Raw genomic sequence first — 21,902 nt, 5'->3', positions numbered from 1 at the left:
TCTCAAAACTGTCACTTTTATACACTGGTTTCTATGGTGATATTATGTTTTCATATCTCGAAACTGTCACTTTTATACACTGGTTTCGATGGTGCGATTATGTTTTCATATCTCAAAACTGTCACTTTTATACACTGGTTTCTATGCTACGATTATGTTTTCATTTCTCAAAACTGTCACTTTTATACACTGGTTTCTATGGTGCGATTATGTTTTCATATCTCAAAACTGTCACTTTTATCCACTGGTTTCTATGCTACGATTATGTTTTCATATCTCAAAACTGTCACTTTTATACACTGGTTTCTATGGTGATATTATGTTTTCATATCTCAAAACTGTCACTTTTATACACTGGTTTCTAAGCTGCGATTATGTTTTCATATCTCAAAACTGTCACTTTTATACACTGGTTTCTATGGTGATATTATGTTTTCATATCTCAAAACTGTCACTTTTATACACTGGTTTCTATGGTGCGATTATGTTTTCATATCTCAAAACTGTCACTTTTATACACTGGTTTCTATGGTGCGATTATGTTTTCATATCTCAAAACTGTCACTTTTATACACTGGTTTCTATGGTGATATTATGTTTTCATATCTCAAAACTGTCACTTTTATACACTGGTTTCTATGCTGCGATTATGTTTTCATATCTCAAAACTGTCACTTTTATACACTGGTTTCTATGCTACGATTATGTTTTCATATCTCAAAACTGTCACTTTTATACACTGGTTTCTATGGTGCGATTATGTTTTCATCTCTCAAAACTGTCACTTTTATACACTGGTTTCTATGCTGTGATTATGTTTTCATATCTCAAAACTGTCACTTTTATACACTGGTTTCTATGCTACGATTATGTTTTCATATCTCAAAACTGTCACTATTATACACTGGTTTCTATGGTGCGATTATGTTTTCATATCTCAAAACTGTCACTTTTATACACTGGTTTCTATGCTGCGATTATGTTTTCAAATCTCAAAACTGTCACTTTTATACACTGGTTTCTATGGTGATATTGGGTTTTTATATCTCGAAACTGTCACTTTTATACACTGGTTTCTATGGTGCGATTATGTTTTCATATCTCAAAACTGTCACTTTTATACACTGGTTTCTATGCTGTGATTATGTTTTCATATCTCAAAACTGTCACTTTTATACACTGGTTTCTATGGTGCGATTATGTTTTTATATCTCAAAACTGTCACTTTTATACACTGGTTTCTATGGTGATATTATGTTTTCATATCTCGAAACTGTCACTTTTATACACTGGTTTCGATGGTGCGATTATGTTTTCATATCTCAAAACTGTCACTTTTATACACTGGTTTCTATGCTACAATTATGTTTTCATATCTCAAAACTGTCACTTTTATACACTGGTTTCTATGGTGCGATTATGTTTTCATATCTCAAAACTGTCACTTTTATACACTGGTTTCTATGCTGCGATTATGTTTTCATATCTCAAAACTTTCACTTTTATACACTGGTTTGTATGCTACAATTATGTTTTCATATCTCAAAACTGTCACTTTTATACACTGGTTTCTATGCTACGATTATGTTTTCATATCTCAAAACTGTCACTTTTATATACTAGTTTCTATAGTGATATTATGTTTTCATATCTCAAAACTGTCACTTTTATCCACTGGTTCCTATGCTGCGATTATGTTTTCATATCTCAAAACTGTCACTTTTATACACTGGTTTCTATGGTGATATTATGTTTTCATATCTCAAAACTGTCACTTTTATACACTGGTTTCTATGCTACGATTATGTTTTCATATCTCAAAACTGTCACTTTTATACACTGGTTTCTATGGTGATATTATGTTTTCATATATCAAAACCGTCACTTTTATATACTAGTTTCTATAGTGATATTATGTTTTCATATCTCAAAACTGTCACTTTTATACACTGGTTTCTATGCTGCGATTATTTTTTCATATCTCAAAACTGTCACTTTTATACACTGGTTTCTATGCTGTGATTATGTTTTCATATCTCAAAACTGTCACTTTTATACACTGGTTTCTATGGTGCGATTATGTTTTCATATCTCAAAACTGTCACTTTTATACACTGGTTTCTATGGTGCGATTATGTTTTTATATCTCAAAACTGTCACTTTTATACACTGGTTTCTATGGTGATATTATGTTTTCATATCTCGAAACTGTCACTTTTATACACTGGTTTCGATGGTGCGATTATGTTTTCATATCTCAAAACTGTCACTTTTATACACTGGTTTCTATGCTACGATTATGTTTTCATATCTCAAAACTGTCACTTTTATACACTGGTTTCTATGGTGCGATTATGTTTTCATATCTCAAAACTGTCACTTTTATCCACTGGTTTCTATGCTACGATTATGTTTTCATATCTCAAAACTGTCACTTTTATACACTGGTTTCTATGGTGATATTATGTTTTCATATCTCAAAACTGTCACTTTTATACACTGGTTTCTAAGCTGCGATTATGTTTTCATATCTCAAAACTGTCACTTTTATACACTGGTTTCTATGGTGATATTATGTTTTCATATCTCAAAACTGTCACTTTTATACACTGGTTTCTATGGTGCGATTATGTTTTCATATCTCAAAACTGTCACTTTTATACACTGGTTTCTATGGTGCGATTATGATTTCATATCTCAAAACTGTCACTTTTATACACTGGTTTCTATGGTGATATTATGTTTTCATATCTCAAAACTGTCACTTTTATACACTGGTTTCTATGCTGCGATTCTGTTTTCATATCTCAAAACTGTCACTTTTATACACTGGTTTCTATGCTACGATTATGTTTTCATATCTCAAAACTGTCACTTTTATACACTGGTTTCTATGGTGCGATTATGTTTTCATATCTCAAAACTGTCACTTTTATACACTGGTTTCTATGCTGTGATTATGTTTTCATATCTCAAAACTGTCACTTTTATACACTGGTTTCTATGCTACGATTATGTTTTCATATCTCAAAACTGTCACTATTATACACTGGTTTCTATGGTGCGATTATGTTTTCATATCTCAAAACTGTCACTTTTATACACTGGTTTCTATGCTGCGATTATGTTTTCATATCTCAAAACTGTCACTTTTATACACTGGTTTCTATGGTGATATTATGTTTTCATATCTCAAAACTGTCACTTTTATACACTGGTTTCTATGGTGCGATTATGTTTTCATATCTCAAAACTGTCACTTTTATACACTGGTTTCTATGGTGCGATTATGATTTCATATCTCAAAACTGTCACTTTTATACACTGGTTTCTATGGTGATATTATGTTTTCATATCTCAAAACTGTCACTTTTATACACTGGTTTCTATGCTGCGATTATGTTTTCATATCTCAAAACTGTCACTTTTATACACTGGTTTCTATGCTACGATTATGTTTTCATATCTCAAAACTGTCACTTTTATACACTGGTTTCTATGGTGCGATTATGTTTTCATATCTCAAAACTGTCACTTTTATACACTGGTTTCTATGGTGCGATTATGTTTTCATATCTCAAAACTGTCACTTTTATACACTGGTTTCTATGGTGCGATTATGTTTTCATATCTCAAAACTGTCACTTTTATACACTGGTTTCTATGGTGATATTATGTTTTCATATCTCAAAACTGTCACTTTTATACACTGGTTTCTATGCTACGATTATGTTTTCATATCTCAAAACTGTCACTTTTATACACTGGTTTCTATGCTACGATTATGTTTTCATATCTCAAAACTGTCACTTTTATACACTGGTTTCTATGGTGCGATTATGTTTTCATATCTCAAAACTGTCACTTTTATACACTGGTTTCTATGGTGCGATTATGATTTCATATCTCAAAACTGTCACTTTTATACACTGGTTTCTATGGTGATATTATGTTTTCATATCTCGAAACTGTCACTTTTATACACTGGTTTCGATGGTGCGATTATGTTTTCATATCTCAAAACTGTCACTTTTATACACTGGTTTCTATGCTACAATTATGTTTTCATATCTCAAAACTGTCACTTTTATACACTGGTTTCTATGGTGCGATTATGTTTTCATATCTCAAAACTGTCACTTTTATACACTGGTTTCAATGCTGCGATTATGTTTTCATATCTCAAAACTTTCACTTTTATACACTGGTTTGTATGCTACAATTATGTTTTCATATCTCAAAACTGTCACTTTTATACACTGGTTTCTATGCTACGATTATGTTTTCATATCTCAAAACTGTCACTTTTATATACTAGTTTCTATAGTGATATTATGTTTTCATATCTCAAAACTGTCACTTTTATCCACTGGTTCCTATGCTGCGATTATGTTTTCATATCTCAAAACTGTCACTTTTATACACTGGTTTCTATGGTGATATTATGTTTTCATATCTCAAAACTGTCACTTTTATACACTGGTTTCTATGCTACGATTATGTTTTCATATCTCAAAACTGTCACTTTTATACACTGGTTTCTATGGTGATATTATGTTTTCATATATCAAAACCGTCACTTTTATATACTAGTTTCTATAGTGATATTATGTTTTCATATCTCAAAACTGTCACTTTTATACACTGGTTTCTATGCTGCGATTATTTTTTCATATCTCAAAACTGTCACTTTTATACACTGGTTTCTATGCTGTGATTATGTTTTCATATCTCAAAACTGTCACTTTTATACACTGGTTTCTATGGTGTGATTATGTTTTCATATCTCAAAACTGTCACTTTTATACACTGGTTTCTATGGTGCGATTATGTTTTCATATCTCAAAACTGTCACTTTTATACACTGGTTGCTATGCTGCGATTATGTTTTCATATCTCAAAACTGTCACTTTTATACACCGGTTTCTATGGTGTGATTATGTTTTCATATCTCAAAACTGTCACTTTTATACACTGGTTTCTATGCTGCGATTATGTTTTCATATCTCAAATCTGTCACTTTTATACACCGGTTTCTATAGTGATATGTTTTCATATCTCAAAACTGTCACTTTTATACACTGGTTTCTATGGTGATATTATGTTTTCATATCTCAAAACTGTCACTTTTATACACTGGTTTCTATGGTGATATTATGTTTTCATATCTCAAAACTGTCACTTTTATACACTGGTTTCCATGCTGCGATTATGTTTTCATATCTCAAAACTGTCACTTTTATACACTGGTTTCTATGCTACGATTATGTTTTCATATCTCAAAACTGTCACTTTTATACACTGGTTTCTATGCTGCGATTATGTTTTCATATCTCAAAACTGTCACTTTTATACACTAGTTTCTATGCTGCGATTATGTTTTCATATCTCAAAACTGTCACTATTATACACCGGTTTCTATAGTGATATGTTTTCATATCTCAAAACTGTCACTTTTATACACTGGTTTCTATGCTGCGATTATGTTTTCATATCTCAAATCTGTCACTTTTATACACCGGTTTCTATAGTGATATGTTTTCATATCTCAAAACTGTCACTTTTATACACTGGTTTCTATGGTGATATTATGTTTTCATATCTCAAAACTGTCACTTTTATACACTAGTTTCTATAGTGATATGTTTTCATATCTCAAAACTGTCACTTTTATACACTGGTTTCTATGGTGATATTATGTTTTCATATCTCAAAACTGTCACTTTTTTACACTGGTTTCTATGCTGCGATTATGTTTTCATATCTCAAAACTGTCACTTTTATACACTGGTTTCTATGCTACGATTATGTTTTCATATCTCAAAACTGTCACTTTTATACACTGGTTTCTATGCTGCGATTATGTTTTCATATCTCAAAACTGTCACTTTTATACACTGTTCCTATGCTGCGATTATGTTTTCATATCTCAAAACTGTCACTTTTATATACTGGTTTCTATGGTGCGATTATGTTTTCATATCTCAAAACTGTCACTTTTATATACTGGTTTCTATGGTGCGATTATGTTTTCATATCTCAAAACTGTCACTTTTATACACTGGTTTCTATGCTGCGATTATTTTTTCATATCTCAAAACTGTCACTTTTATATACTGGTTTCTATGGTGCGATTATGTTTTCATATCTCAAAACTGTCACTTTTATACACTGGTTTCTATGCTGCGATAATGTTTTCGAATCTCAAAACTGTCACTTTTATACACTGGTTTCTATGCTACGATTATGTTTTCATATCTCAAAACTGTCACTTTTATACACTGGTTTCTATGGTGCGATTATGTTTTCATATCTCAAAACTGTCACTATTATACACTGGTTTCTATGCTGCGATTATGTTTTCGTCTCTCAAAATTGGCACCATTATACACTGGTTTCTATGCTACGATTATTTTTTCATATCTCAAAACTGTCACTATTATACACTGGTTTCTATGCTGTGATTATGTTTTCATATCTCAAAACTCTCACTATTATACACTGGTTTCTATGCTGTGATTATGTTTTCATATCTCAAAACTGTCACTTTTATACACTGGTTTCTATAGTGATATTATGTTTTCATATCTCAAAACTGTCACTATTATACACTGGTTTCTATGCTGTGATTATGTTTTCATATCTCAAAACTGTCACTATTATACACCGGTTTCTATGGTGCGATTATGTTTTCATATCTCAAAACTGTCACTATTATACACCGGTTTCTATAGTGATATGTTTTCATATCTCAAAACTGTCACTTTTATACACTGGTTTCTATGGTGCGATTATGTTTTCATATCTCAAAACTGTCACTTTTATACACTGGTTTCTATGGTGATATTATGTTTTCATATCTCGAAACTGTCACTTTTATACACTGGTTTCTATGGTGCGATTATGTTTTCATATCTCAAAACTGTCACTTTTATACACCGGTTTCTATAGTGATATGTTTTCATATCTCAAAACTGTCACTTTTATACACTGGTTTCTATAGTGATATTATGTTTTCATATCTCAAAACTGTCACTTTTATACACTGGTTTCTATGCTACGATTATGTTTTCATATCTCAAAACTGTCACTTTTATACACTGGTTTCTATGCTGCGATTATGTTTTCATATCTCAAAACTGTCACTTTTATACACTGGTTTCTATGCTGCGATTATGTTTTCATATCTCAAAACTGTCACTTTTATACACCGGTTTCTATAGTGATATGTTTTCATATCTCAAAACTGTCACTTTTATACACTGGTTTCTATGGTGATATTATGTTTTCATATCTCAAAACTGTCACTTTTATACACTAGTTTCTACAGTGATATGTTTTCATATCTCAAAACTGTCACTTTTATACACTGGTTTCTATGGTGATATTATGTTTTCATATCTCAAAACTGTCACTTTTATACACTGGTTTCTATGCTGCGATTATGTTTTCATATCTCAAAACTGTCACTTTTATACACTGGTTTCTATGGTGATATTATGTTTTCATATCTCAAAACTGTCACTTTTATACACTAGTTTCTATGCTGCGATTATGTTTTCATATCTCAAAACTGTCACTTTTATACACTGGTTCCTATGCTGCGATTATATTTTCATATCTCAAAACTCACTTTTATACACTGGTTTCTATGGTGCGATTATGTTTTCATATCTCAAAACTGTCACTTTTATACACTGGTTTCTATGCTGCGATTATGTTTTCGAATCTCAAAACTGTCACTTTTATACACTGGTTTCTATGGTGCAATTATGTTTTCATATCTCAAAACTGTCACTTTTATACACTGGTTTCTATGCTACGATTATGTTTTCATATCTCAAAACTGTCACTTTTATACACTGGTTTCTATGGTGCCATTATGTTTTCATATCTCAAAACTGTCACTATTATACACTGGTTTCTATGCTGCGATTATGTTTTCGTATCTCAAAATTGGCACCATTATACACTGGTTTCTATGCTACGATTATTTTTTCATATCTCAAAACTGTCACTATTATACACTGGTTTCTATAGTGATATTATGTTTTCATATCTCAAAACTGTCACTATTATACACTGGTTTCTATGCTGTGGTTATGTTTTCATATCTCAAAACTGTCACTTTTATACACTGGTTTCTATGCTGTGATTATGTTTTCATATCTCAAAACTGTCACTTTTATACACTGGTTTCTATAGTGATATTATGTTTTCATATCTCAAAACTGTCACTATTATACACTGGTTTCTATGCTGTGATTATGTTTTCATATCTCAAAACTGTCACTATTATACACCGGTTTCTATGGTGCGATTATGTTTTCATATCTCAAAACTGTCACTATTATACACCGGTTTCTATAGTGATATGTTTTCATATCTCAAAACTGTCACTTTTATACACTGGTTTCTATGGTGCGATTATGTTTTCATATCTCAAAACTGTCACTTTTATACACTGGTTTCTATGGTGATATTATGTTTTCATATCTCGAAACTGTCACTTTTATACACTGGTTTCTATGGTGCGATTATGTTTTCATATCTCAAAACTGTCACTTTTATACACCGGTTTCTATAGTGATATGTTTTCATATCTCAAAACTGTCACTTTTATACACTGGTTTCTATAGTGATATTATGTTTTCATATCTCAAAACTGTCACTTTTATACACTGGTTTCTATGCTACGATTATGTTTTCATATCTCAAAACTGTCACTTTTATACACTGGTTTCTATGCTGCGATTATGTTTTCATATCTCAAAACTGTCACTTTTATACACTGGTTTCTATGCTGCGATTATGTTTTCATATCTCAAAACTGTCACTTTTATACACCGGTTTCTATAGTGATATGTTTTCATATCTCAAAACTGTCACTTTTATACACTGGTTTCTATGGTGATATTATGTTTTCATATCTCAAAACTGTCACTTTTATACACTAGTTTCTACAGTGATATGTTTTCATATCTCAAAACTGTCACTTTTATACACTGGTTTCTATGGTGATATTATGTTTTCATATCTCAAAACTGTCACTTTTATACACTGGTTTCTATGCTGCGATTATGTTTTCATATCTCAAAACTGTCACTTTTATACACTGGTTTCTATGGTGATATTATGTTTTCATATCTCAAAACTGTCACTTTTATACACTAGTTTCTATGATACGATTATGTTTTCATATCTCAAAACTGTCACTTTTATACACTGGTTCCTATGCTGCGATTATATTTTCATATCTCAAAACTCACTTTTATACACTGGTTTCTATGCAACGATTATGTTTTCATATCTCAAAACTCTCACTATTATACACTGGTTTCTATGCTGTGATTATGTTTTCATATCTCAAAACTGTCACTTTTATACACTGGTTTCTATAGTGATATTATGTTTTCATATCTCAAAACTGTCACTATTATACACTGGTTTCTATGCTGTGATTATGTTTTCATATCTCAAAACTGTCACTATTATACACCGGTTTCTATGGTGCGATTATGTTTTCATATCTCAAAACTGTCACTATTATACACCGGTTTCTATAGTGATATGTTTTCATATCTCAAAACTGTCACTTTTATACACTGGTTTCTATGGTGCGATTATGTTTTCATATCTCAAAACTGTCACTTTTATACACTGGTTTCTATGGTGATATTATGTTTTCATATCTCGAAACTGTCACTTTTATACACTGGTTTCTATGGTGCGATTATGTTTTCATATCTCAAAACTGTCACTTTTATACACCGGTTTCTATAGTGATATGTTTTCATATCTCAAAACTGTCACTTTTATACACTGGTTTCTATAGTGATATTATGTTTTCATATCTCAAAACTGTCACTTTTATACACTGGTTTCTATGCTACGATTATGTTTTCATATCTCAAAACTGTCACTTTTATACACTGGTTTCTATGCTGCGATTATGTTTTCATATCTCAAAACTGTCACTTTTATACACTGGTTTCTATGCTGCGATTATGTTTTCATATCTCAAAACTGTCACTTTTATACACCGGTTTCTATAGTGATATGTTTTCATATCTCAAAACTGTCACTTTTATACACTGGTTTCTATGGTGATATTATGTTTTCATATCTCAAAACTGTCACTTTTATACACTAGTTTCTACAGTGATATGTTTTCATATCTCAAAACTGTCACTTTTATACACTGGTTTCTATGGTGATATTATGTTTTCATATCTCAAAACTGTCACTTTTATACACTGGTTTCTATGCTGCGATTATGTTTTCATATCTCAAAACTGTCACTTTTATACACTGGTTTCTATGGTGATATTATGTTTTCATATCTCAAAACTGTCACTTTTATACACTAGTTTCTATGCTGCGATTATGTTTTCATATCTCAAAACTGTCACTTTTATACACTGGTTCCTATGCTGCGATTATATTTTCATATCTCAAAACTCACTTTTATACACTGGTTTCTATGGTGCGATTATGTTTTCATATCTCAAAACTGTCACTTTTATACACTGGTTTCTATGCTGCGATTATGTTTTCGAATCTCAAAACTGTCACTTTTATACACTGGTTTCTATGGTGCAATTATGTTTTCATATCTCAAAACTGTCACTTTTATACACTGGTTTCTATGCTACGATTATGTTTTCATATCTCAAAACTGTCACTTTTATACACTGGTTTCTATGGTGCCATTATGTTTTCATATCTCAAAACTGTCACTATTATACACTGGTTTCTATGCTGCGATTATGTTTTCGTATCTCAAAATTGGCACCATTATACACTGGTTTCTATGCTACGATTATTTTTTCATATCTCAAAACTGTCACTATTATACACTGGTTTCTATAGTGATATTATGTTTTCATATCTCAAAACTGTCACTATTATACACTGGTTTCTATGCTGTGGTTATGTTTTCATATCTCAAAACTGTCACTTTTATACACTGGTTTCTATGCTGTGATTATGTTTTCATATCTCAAAACTGTCACTTTTATACACTGGTTTCTATAGTGATATTATGTTTTCATATCTCAAAACTGTCACTATTATACACTGGTTTCTATGCTGTGATTATGTTTTCATATCTCAAAACTGTCACTATTATACACCGGTTTCTATGGTGCGATTATGTTTTCATATCTCAAAACTGTCACTATTATACACCGGTTTCTATAGTGATATGTTTTCATATCTCAAAACTGTCACTTTTATACACTGGTTTCTATGGTGCGATTATGTTTTCATATCTCAAAACTGTCACTTTTATACACTGGTTTCTATGGTGCGATTATGTTTTCATATCTCAAAACTGTCACTTTTATACACTGGTTTCTATGCTGCGATAATGTTTTCGAATCTCAAAACTGTCACTTTTATACACTGGTTTCTATGCTACGATTATGTTTTCATATCTCAAAACTGTCACTTTTATACACTGGTTTCTATGGTGCGATTATGTTTTCATATCTCAAAACTGTCACTATTATACACTGGTTTCTATGCTGCGATTATGTTTTCGTCTCTCAAAATTGGCACCATTATACACTGGTTTCTATGCTACGATTATTTTTTCATATCTCAAAACTGTCACTATTATACACTGGTTTCTATGCTGTGATTATGTTTTCATATCTCAAAACTCTCACTATTATACACTGGTTTCTATGCTGTGATTATGTTTTCATATCTCAAAACTGTCACTTTTATACACTGGTTTCTATAGTGATATTATGTTTTCATATCTCAAAACTGTCACTATTATACACTGGTTTCTATGCTGTGATTATGTTTTCATATCTCAAAACTGTCACTTTTATACACTGGTTTCTATGGTGCGATTATGTTTTCATATCTCAAAACTGTCACTTTTATACACCGGTTTCTATAGTGATATGTTTTCATATCTCAAAACTGTCACTATTATACACTGGTTTCTATGCTGTGATTATGTTTTCATATCTCAAAACTGTCACTTTTATACACTGGTTTCTATGGTGCGATTATGTTTTCATATCTCAAAACTGTCACTTTTATACACCGGTTTCTATAGTGATATGTTTTCATATCTCAAAACTGTCACTTTTATACACTGGTTTCTATAGTGATATTATGTTTTCATATCTCAAAACTGTCACTTTTATACACTGGTTTCTATGCTACGATTATGTTTTCATATCTCAAAACTGTCACTTTTATACACTGGTTTCTATGCTGCGATTATGTTTTCATATCTCAAAACTGTCACTTTTATACACTGGTTTCTATGCTGCGATTATGTTTTCATATCTCAAAACTGTCACTTTTATACACCGGTTTCTATAGTGATATGTTTTCATATCTCAAAACTGTCACTTTTATACACTGGTTTCTATGGTGATATTATGTTTTCATATCTCAAAACTGTCACTTTTATACACTAGTTTCTACAGTGATATGTTTTCATATCTCAAAACTGTCACTTTTATACACTGGTTTCTATGGTGATATTATGTTTTCATATCTCAAAACTGTCACTTTTATACACTGGTTTCTATGGTGCGATTATGTTTTCATATCTCAAAACTGTCACTTTTATACACTGGTTTCTATGCTGCGATTATGTTTTCGAATCTCAAAACTGTCACTTTTATACACTGGTTTCTATGGTGCAATTATGTTTTCATATCTCAAAACTGTCACTTTTATACACTGGTTTCTATGCTACGATTATGTTTTCATATCTCAAAACTGTCACTTTTATACACTGGTTTCTATGGTGCCATTATGTTTTCATATCTCAAAACTGTCACTATTATACACTGGTTTCTATGCTGCGATTATGTTTTCGTATCTCAAAATTGGCACCATTATACACTGGTTTCTATGCTACGATTATTTTTTCATATCTCAAAACTGTCACTATTATACACTGGTTTCTATAGTGATATTATGTTTTCATATCTCAAAACTGTCACTATTATACACTGGTTTCTATGCTGTGGTTATGTTTTCATATCTCAAAACTGTCACTTTTATACACTGGTTTCTATGCTGTGATTATGTTTTCATATCTCAAAACTGTCACTTTTATACACTGGTTTCTATAGTGATATTATGTTTTCATATCTCAAAACTGTCACTTTTATACACTGGTTTCTATGCTGTGATTATGTTTTCATATCTCAAAACTGTCACTTTTATACACTGGTTTCTATGCTGTGATTATGTTTTCATATCTCAAAACTGTCACTTTTATACACTGGTTTCTATGCTGCGATTATGTTTTCATATCTCAAAACTGTCACTTTTATACACCGGTTTCTATGGTGCGATTATGTTTTCATATCTCAAAACTGTCACTTTTATACACTGGTTTCTATGCTGTGATTATGTTTTCATATCTCAAAACTGTCACTTTTATACACTGGTTTCTATGCTGTGATTATGTTTTCATATCTCAAAACTGTCACTATTATACACTGGTTTCTATGCTGTGATTATGTTTTCATATCTCAAAACTGTCACTATTATACACTGGTTTCTATGCTGTGATTATGTTTTCATATCTCAAAACTGTCACTTTTATACACTGGTTTCTATGCTGTGATTATGTTTTCATATCTCAAAACTGTCACTTTTATACACTGGTTTCGATGCTGCGATTATGTTTTCATATCTCAAAACTGTCACTTTTATACACCGGTTTCTATGGTGCGATTATGTTTTCATATCTCAAAACTGTCACTTTTATACACTGGTTTCTATGCTGTGATTATGTTTTCATATCTCAAAACTGTCACTTTTATACACTGGTTTCTATGCTGCGATTATGTTTTCATATCTCAAAACTGTCACTTTTATACACCGGTTTCTATGCTGCGATTATGTTTTCATATCTCAAAACTGTCACTTTTATACACTGGTTTCTATGCTGTGATTATGTTTTCATATCTCAAAACTGTCACTTTTATACACTGGTTTCTATGCTGTGATTATGTTTTCATATCTCAAAACTGTCACTATTATACACTGGTTTCTATGCTGTGATTATGTTTTCATATCTCAAAACTGTCACTTTTATACACTGGTTTCTATGCTGTGATTATGTTTTCATATCTCAAAACTGTCACTTTTATACACTGGTTTCTATGCTGTGATTATGTCTAAATTTTGTTTGTTGACATGTGATGAAAAAGTCGTATAATATTATTGATATGAATCCCGATATTGTGACATTATTGGCATATAATTGAGTCAGTTTCCACGGTAATAATAATTTTCCATTATATACAATGAGAAGTTCTTTCCCATAATGCATTGCATATATGTGAAGTAATATGCTCAGTAAAGATAAATTGGTATTTTCTGTTTGAATAAATAATGCATGAGTTTTGAGACTGTTTTATCACTTACTTTGTACGGGAGATGTACGCACCCATGATTGCTTGTATGAGCCGAGATCTCTAACTTGACATCTGAGAAGTGCATCATTTCCTTTGATTTCTGTTACACCTTCACTGCCACTCACTATAGAAGGTAAAGTCTCTTGACAACATACTGCAGGACAAAATTATTATAAAATATTAATCACCATATTTGGATATTCTGTACATGTTAGCAAGCAAATACTGTAAATGTAATTATTCTCTGGTTTTAATTTCGCTGTTAAGTAAAATTTGCTAAATTAAATCTAAGTGAACATGTAGAAAAACAATAGAACTCATTGTTTTTCTGCCAAGTTTGTAAAATTGCTCAATTTTAAATAAATGATTTCACAGTACAGTTACTGTCACATTAATAAGAATAAAAAAAATGTTTACAATATTGACAAAAAACAATTAGTCATTCCATTACTGTTTCTGTTGGTTACGCATGACAACGACATAGACATTTAAAGAAGAGAATTAAAGATATCATTACAAAATGAACAAATCTGAGAGAGGTCCACATGTAGTACCTATATATGTAATATCAAAGCAATCGGACTTACAGTTTTTAACAAGAAGTCGAAAATATCACTTTTTATCAAAAATGACAAAAATTCACCAAAATTAGAGAATTGAAGATATCATCACGAAATGAACAAATCTGAGAAAGGTCTACATGTAGTATCTATATATGTAATATCAAAGCAATTGAACTTTTGGTTTTTAACAAGAAGTCGAAAATATCACTTTTTACCAAAAATTACAAAAATATTCACCAAAATTAGAGAATTGAAGATATCATCACAATATGAACAAATCTAAGAGAGGTCCACATTTAGTACCTATATATGGAATATAAAAGCAATTGGACTTACAGTTTTTAACAAGAAGTCGAAAATATCACTTTTTACCAAAAATGACAAAAATATTCACCAAAATTAGAGAATTGAAGATATAATCACAAAATAAACAAATCTGAGAGTGGTCCACATGTAGTACATATATATGTAATATCAAAGCAATCGGACTAGCAGTTTTTAACAAGAAGTCGAAAATATCACTTTTTACCAAAAATGACAAAAATATTCACCAAAATTAGAGAATTTAAGATATCATCACGAAATGAACAAATCTGAGAGAGGTCCACATGTAGTACCTATATACGTAGTATCAAAGCAATTGGATTTGCGATTTTTAACAAGAAGTCAAAAATATCACTTTTTACCAAAAATGACAAAAATATTCACCAAAATTAGAGAATTGAAGATATGATCATGAAATGAACAAACCTAAGAGAGGTCTACCCAAGGTACATATACACCAAGTATCAAAACATTCAGGCTTGTAGTTTTCAAGAAGAAGTCGAAAAAGTAAAACATTGACACGGACGACGAACGAACGACGACGAACGACGACGGACAATCACTCATATGATAAGCTCCGCTCGACAAAGTCGACAGCCGAGCTAATAAAAATATTATATACAACATCTTTGAGAAAATTCAAGACAATTTTCCCATTCATGACTTGATGAATGTTTCAAACTCACTGAATCCTGCTACAATATGTGCTATGAATAAATATTCCTGCAATATTATAGTGACCATGGCAACATCCACAAAGTTATTGTTGAAAATGAAATACTTTTGTTTTTTAAGTGTATGAAAAAAATAACATGAAGGCTTTTAGAATAGTTGATGCAAACAAAAACAAGAAAACTTGGATTATATATTTGAAAGCTAGAGAACATTTTAATATTATAAACTGCCTCCTTTCAGCCAACAATTAAAGTCCAAGTTAACACAATCAAAGTGGACAAATTGCGCCCTCACACACCAAAATGTAATTTATTTTGTCTAAACAAAAGAGCATTGCATGCTACCAAAAATGGTTTAAAAACAACTTTGAAAAAATATAGCGATTTTTTCATCATTAATTAAAAAGTAGTTGGCTAACCATTAAAAGTTAACACAATTTTTTTTAAAATTTTATTTTAAAAGCCAGGTATCTAATATATGAAATAGCCATTTAGGTACAGCCATTTTAAAGAAAAGAATATATTTTTTTATTAAAAATGACTAAAATATTAACTAAATTAGACAGCTGAATATAGCATGCCAATATGAACTAATTTGCAGTGAGTAGAAAGCTGAGTATAGCATGCCAATATGAACTAATTTGCAGTGAGTAGATAGCTGAGTATAGCATGCCAATATGAACTAATTTGCAGTGAGTAGACAGCTGAGTATAGCATGCCAATATGAACTAATTTGCAGTGAGTAGACAGCTGAGTATAGCATGCCAATATGAACTAATTTGCAGTGAGTAGACAGCTAAGTATAGCATGCCAATATGAACTAATTTGCAGTGAGTAGACAGCTGAGTATAGCATGCCAATATGAACTAATTTGCAGTGAGTAGATAGCTGAGTATAGCATGCCAATATGAACTAATTTGCAGTGAGTAGACAGCTGAGTATAGCATGCCAATATGAACTAATTTGCAGTGAGTAGACAGCTGAGTATAGCATGCCAATATGAACTAATTTGCAGTGAGTAGACAGCTGAGTATAGCATGCCAATATGAACTAATTTGCAGTGAGTAGACAGCTGAGTATAGCATGCCAATATGAACTAATTTGCAGTGAGTAGACAGCTGAGTATAGCATGCCAATATGAACTAATTTGCAGTGAGTAGACAGCTGAGTATAGCATGCCAATATGAACTAATTTGCAGTGAGTAAACAGCTAAGTATAGCATGCCAATATGAACTAATTTGCAGTGAGTAGACAGCTGAGTATAGCATGCCAATATGAACTAATTTGCAGTGAGTAGACAGCTAAGTATAGCATGCCAATATGAACTAATTTGCAGTGAGTAGACAGCTAAGTATAGCATGCCAATATGAACTAATTTGCAGTGAGTAGACAGCTAAGTATAGCATGCCAATATGAACTAATTTGCAGTGAGTAAACAGCTGAGTATAGCATGCCAATATGAACTAATTTGCAGTGAGTAGACAGCTGAATATAGCATGCCAATATGAACTAATTTGCAGTGAGTAGATAGCTGAGTATAGCGTGCCAATATGAACTAATTTTCAGTGAGTAGAAAACTGAGTATAGCGTTCCAATATGAACTAATTTGCAGTGAGTAGATAGCTGAGTATAGCATTCCAATATGAACTAATTTGCAGTGAGTAGACAGCTGAGTATAGCATGCCAATATGAACTAATTTGCAGTGAGTAGACAGCTGAGTATAGCGTGCCAATATGAACTAATTTGCAGTGAGTAAACAGCTGAGTATAGCATGCCAATATGAACTAATTTGCAGTGAGTAGACAGCTGAGTATAGCATGCCAATATGAACTAATTTGCAGTGAGTAGACAGCTGAGTATAGCATGCCAATATGAACTAATTTGCAGTGAGTAGACAGCTAAGTATAGCATGCCAATATGAACTAATTTGCAGTGAGTAGACAGCTGAGTATAGCATGCCAATATGAACTAATTTGCAGTGAGTAGACAGCTGAGTATAGCGTGCCAATATGAACTAATTTGCAGTGAGTAGACAGCTGAGTATAGCATGCCAATATGAACTAATTTGCAGTGAGTAGAAAACTGAGTATAGCATGCCAATATGAACTAATTTGCAGTGAGTAGACAGCTAAGTATAGCATGCCAATATGAACTAATTTGCAGTGAGTAGAAAACTGAGTATAGCATGCCAATATGAACAAATTTGCAGTGAGTAGACAGCTGAGTATAGCATGCCAATATGAACTAATTTGCAGTGAGTAGACAGCTGAGTATAGCATGCCAATATGAACTAATTTGCAGTGAGTAGACAGCTGAGTATAGCATGCCAATATGAACTAATTTGCAGTGAGTAGAAAACTCATACAGCTGATGATTTTTTTTATGTAAAGTTAACAATGGCAATTATTCAGTAATATGAACAAATCTACTCTGTCAATTATTCAGTAATATGAACAGATCTACTCTGTCAATTATTCAGTAATATCAACAGATCTACTCTGTCAATTATTCAGTAATATGAACAGATCTACTCTGTCAATTATTCAGTAATATGAACAGATCTACTCTGTCAATTATTCAGTAATATGAACAGATCTACTCTGTCAATTATTCAGTAATATGAACAGATCTACTCTGTCAATTATTCAGTAATATGAAAAGATCTACTCTGTCAATTATTGAGTAATATGAACAGATCTACTCTGTCAATTGTTCAGTAATATGAACAGATCTACTCTTCCAATCAAAATCCAAGCCAAAAGATCGTACAAAAATATCGACAAATTTTTTCCGGGCTGAGTTCAATAACATTAACATACTTAAATGTGCTATGGTAATTTGAACACGTTAGCATTATCCATCGTTTTCATTTGTTAATTATTGATTTGACCTGTCAGGTCAAAGAACACCATCTGAGGTCAAACATGGCGGATATTCATTTCTACAGCATCGAGCGTTGAAAATGCGATCGAAATCATTCGCTTACGATGAAATAAGTTGAATTTTATTTGCATTTTATAACAATTCAACTAATTTATTTTTTGCACGTTATTATAATCAGTACTAGGTAATAATCAACGCAGCATGGCCGGATTGCGCTACCACGATCATTTGCTATTGAGCAATGCAGTTGCGTTCGTTGTTATTTGAAACTTCTTTTATTTAGAATATACCAGTACTTTCGTTACTAATAAAATGAAAAAAAAAAAACAATTGTATTTGCCGCACGAGATTCGTTAATGTGATTTTTTTGGAGAAAGATGCGCAGTCTACTTTTTAATCCAGCTAGAAAAAAATGTATACAATTTTAGATTAGCTTCTGCAAAAATTATTATTCTGTTAAAAATTGGCGTAGGTGAATTTTTCAATGAAAATATAAGCCCTCTAAAAATATTTGATGATAATTTTTTGAAATTTGAACATTAAGTATTACTCTGACCAGCCTTGCCAACCATATAAGATGTAAGAATCCTATCTGGGATAGAACATTAAGTATTACTCTGACCAGCCTTGCCAACCATATAAGATGTAAGAATCCTATCTGGGATAGAACATTAAGTATTACTCTGACCAGCCTTGCCAACCATATAAGATGTAAGAATCCTATCTGGGATAGAACATTAAGTATTACTCTGACCAGCCTTGCCAACCATATAAGATGCAAGAATCCTATCTGGGATAGAACATTAAGTATTACTCTGACCAGCCTTGCCAACCATATAAGATGTAAGAATCCTATCTGGGATAGAACATTAAGTATTACTCTGACCAGCCTTGCCAACCATATAAGATGTAAGAATCCAATCTGGGATAGAACATTAAGTATTACTCTGACCAGCCTTGCCAACCATATAAGATGTAAGAATCCAATCTGGGATAGAACATTAAGTATTACTCTGACCAGCCTTGCCAACCATATAAGATGCAAGAATCCTATCTGGGATAGAACATTAAGTATTACTCTGACCAGCCTTGCCAACCATATAAGATGCAAGAATCTTATCTGGGATAGAACATTAAGTATTACTCTGACCAGCCTTGCCAACCATATAAGATGCAAGAATCCTATCTGGGATAGAACATTAAGTATTACTCTGACCAGCCTTGCCAACCATATAAGATGTAAGAATCCTATCTGGGATAGAATATTAAGTATTACTCTGACCAGCCTTGCCAAACATATAAGATGTAAGAATCCTATTATGGGATAGAACATTAAGTATTACTCTGACCAGCCTTGCCAACCATATAAGATGTAAGAATCCTATCTGGGATAGAACATTAAGTATTACTCTGACCAGCCTTGCCAACCATATAAGATGCAAGAATCCTATCTGGGATAGAACATTAAGTATTACTCTGACCAGCCTTGCCAACCATATAAGATGTAAGAATCCTATCTGGGATAGAACATTAAGTATTACTCTGACCAGCCTTGCCAACCATATAAGATGCAAGAATCCAATCTGGGATAGAACATTAAGTATTACTCTGACCAGCCTTGCCAACCATATAAGATGCAAGAATCCTATCTGGGATAGAACATTAAGTATTACTCTGACCAGCCTTGCCAACCATATAAGATGTAAGAACCCTATCTGGGATTGAACATTAAGTATTACTCTGACCAGCGTTGCCAACCATATAAGATGCAAGAATCCTATCTGGGATAGAACATTAAGTATTACTCTGACCAGCCTTGCCAACCATATAAGATGCAAGAATCCTATCTGGGATAGAACATTCAGTATTACTCTGACCAGCCTTGCCAACCATATAAGATGTAAGAACCCTATCTGGGATAGAACATTAAGTATTACTCTGACCAGCCTTGCCAACCATATAAGATGCAAGAATCCTATCTGGGATAGAACATTAAGTATTACTCTGACCAGCCTTGCCAACCATATAAGATGCAAGAATCCTATCTGGGATAGAACATTAAGTATTACTCTGACCAGCCTTGCCAACCATATAAGATGTAAGAACCCTATCTGGGATAGAACATTAAGTATTACTCTGACCAGCCTTGCCAACCATATAAGATGCAAGAATCCTATCTGGGATAGAACATTAAGTATTACTCTGACCAGCCTTGCCAACCATATAAGATGCAAGAATCCTATCTGGGATAGAACATTAAGTATTACTCTGACCAGCCTTGCCAACCATATAAGATGCAAGAATCCAATCTGGGATAGAACATTAAGTATTACTCTGACCAGCCTTGGCAACCATATAAGATGTAAGAACCCTATCTGGGATAGAACATTAAGTATTACTCTGACCAGCCTTGCCAACCATATAAGATGTAAGAATCCTATCTGGGATAGAACATTAAGTATTACTCTGACCAGCCTTGCCAACCATATAAGATGTAAGAATCCTATCTGGGATAGAACATTAAGTATTACTCTGACCAGCCTTGCCAACCATATAAGATGTAAGAACCCTATCTGGGATAGAACATTAAGTATTACTCTGACCAGCCTTGCCAACCATATAAGATGCAAGAATCCTATCTGGGATAGAACATTAAGTATTACTCTGACCAGCCTTGCCAACCATATAAGATGCAAGAATCCTATCTGGGATAGAACATTAAGTATTACTCTGACCAGCCTTGCCAACCATATAAGATGTAAGAACCCTATCTGGGATAGAACATTAAGTATTACTCTGACCAGCCTTGCCAACCATATAAGATGCAAGAATCCTATCTGGGATAGAACATTAAGTATTACTCTGACCAGCCTTGCCAACCATATAAGATGCAAGAATCCTATCTGGGATAGAACATTAAGTATTACTCTGACCAGCCTTGCCAACCATATAAGATGCAAGAATCCAATCTGGGATAGAACATTAAGTATTACTCTGACCAGCCTTGCCAACCATATAAGATGCAAGAATCCAATCTGGGATAGAACA

General features: G+C 32.4%; 1 protein-coding gene across 1 annotated transcript in view; it reads right to left on the bottom strand.

Annotated features, from left to right (window-relative positions):
* The window catches only part of LOC146742816 (opioid-binding protein/cell adhesion molecule homolog), a 108,920-nt gene that overhangs the window by 46,551 nt on the left and 40,467 nt on the right, over positions 1-21,902 (bottom strand). Inside the window, exon 2 of the mRNA XM_085499071.1 lies at positions 14,419-14,562. Coding sequence (XP_085355197.1) covers positions 14,419-14,562 — 144 coding nt within the window. The remainder of the gene's footprint in view (positions 1-14,418; positions 14,563-21,902) is intronic.

Source organism: Saccoglossus kowalevskii, chromosome 5 (assembly GCF_978046115.1).
Source record: "Saccoglossus kowalevskii chromosome 5, keSacKowa6.1, whole genome shotgun sequence".
Taxonomy (NCBI): domain Eukaryota; kingdom Metazoa; phylum Hemichordata; class Enteropneusta; family Harrimaniidae; genus Saccoglossus; species Saccoglossus kowalevskii.
The sequence above is the reverse complement of the archived record's forward strand: the minus strand, read 5'-3'. Positions and strand labels throughout refer to the sequence as shown.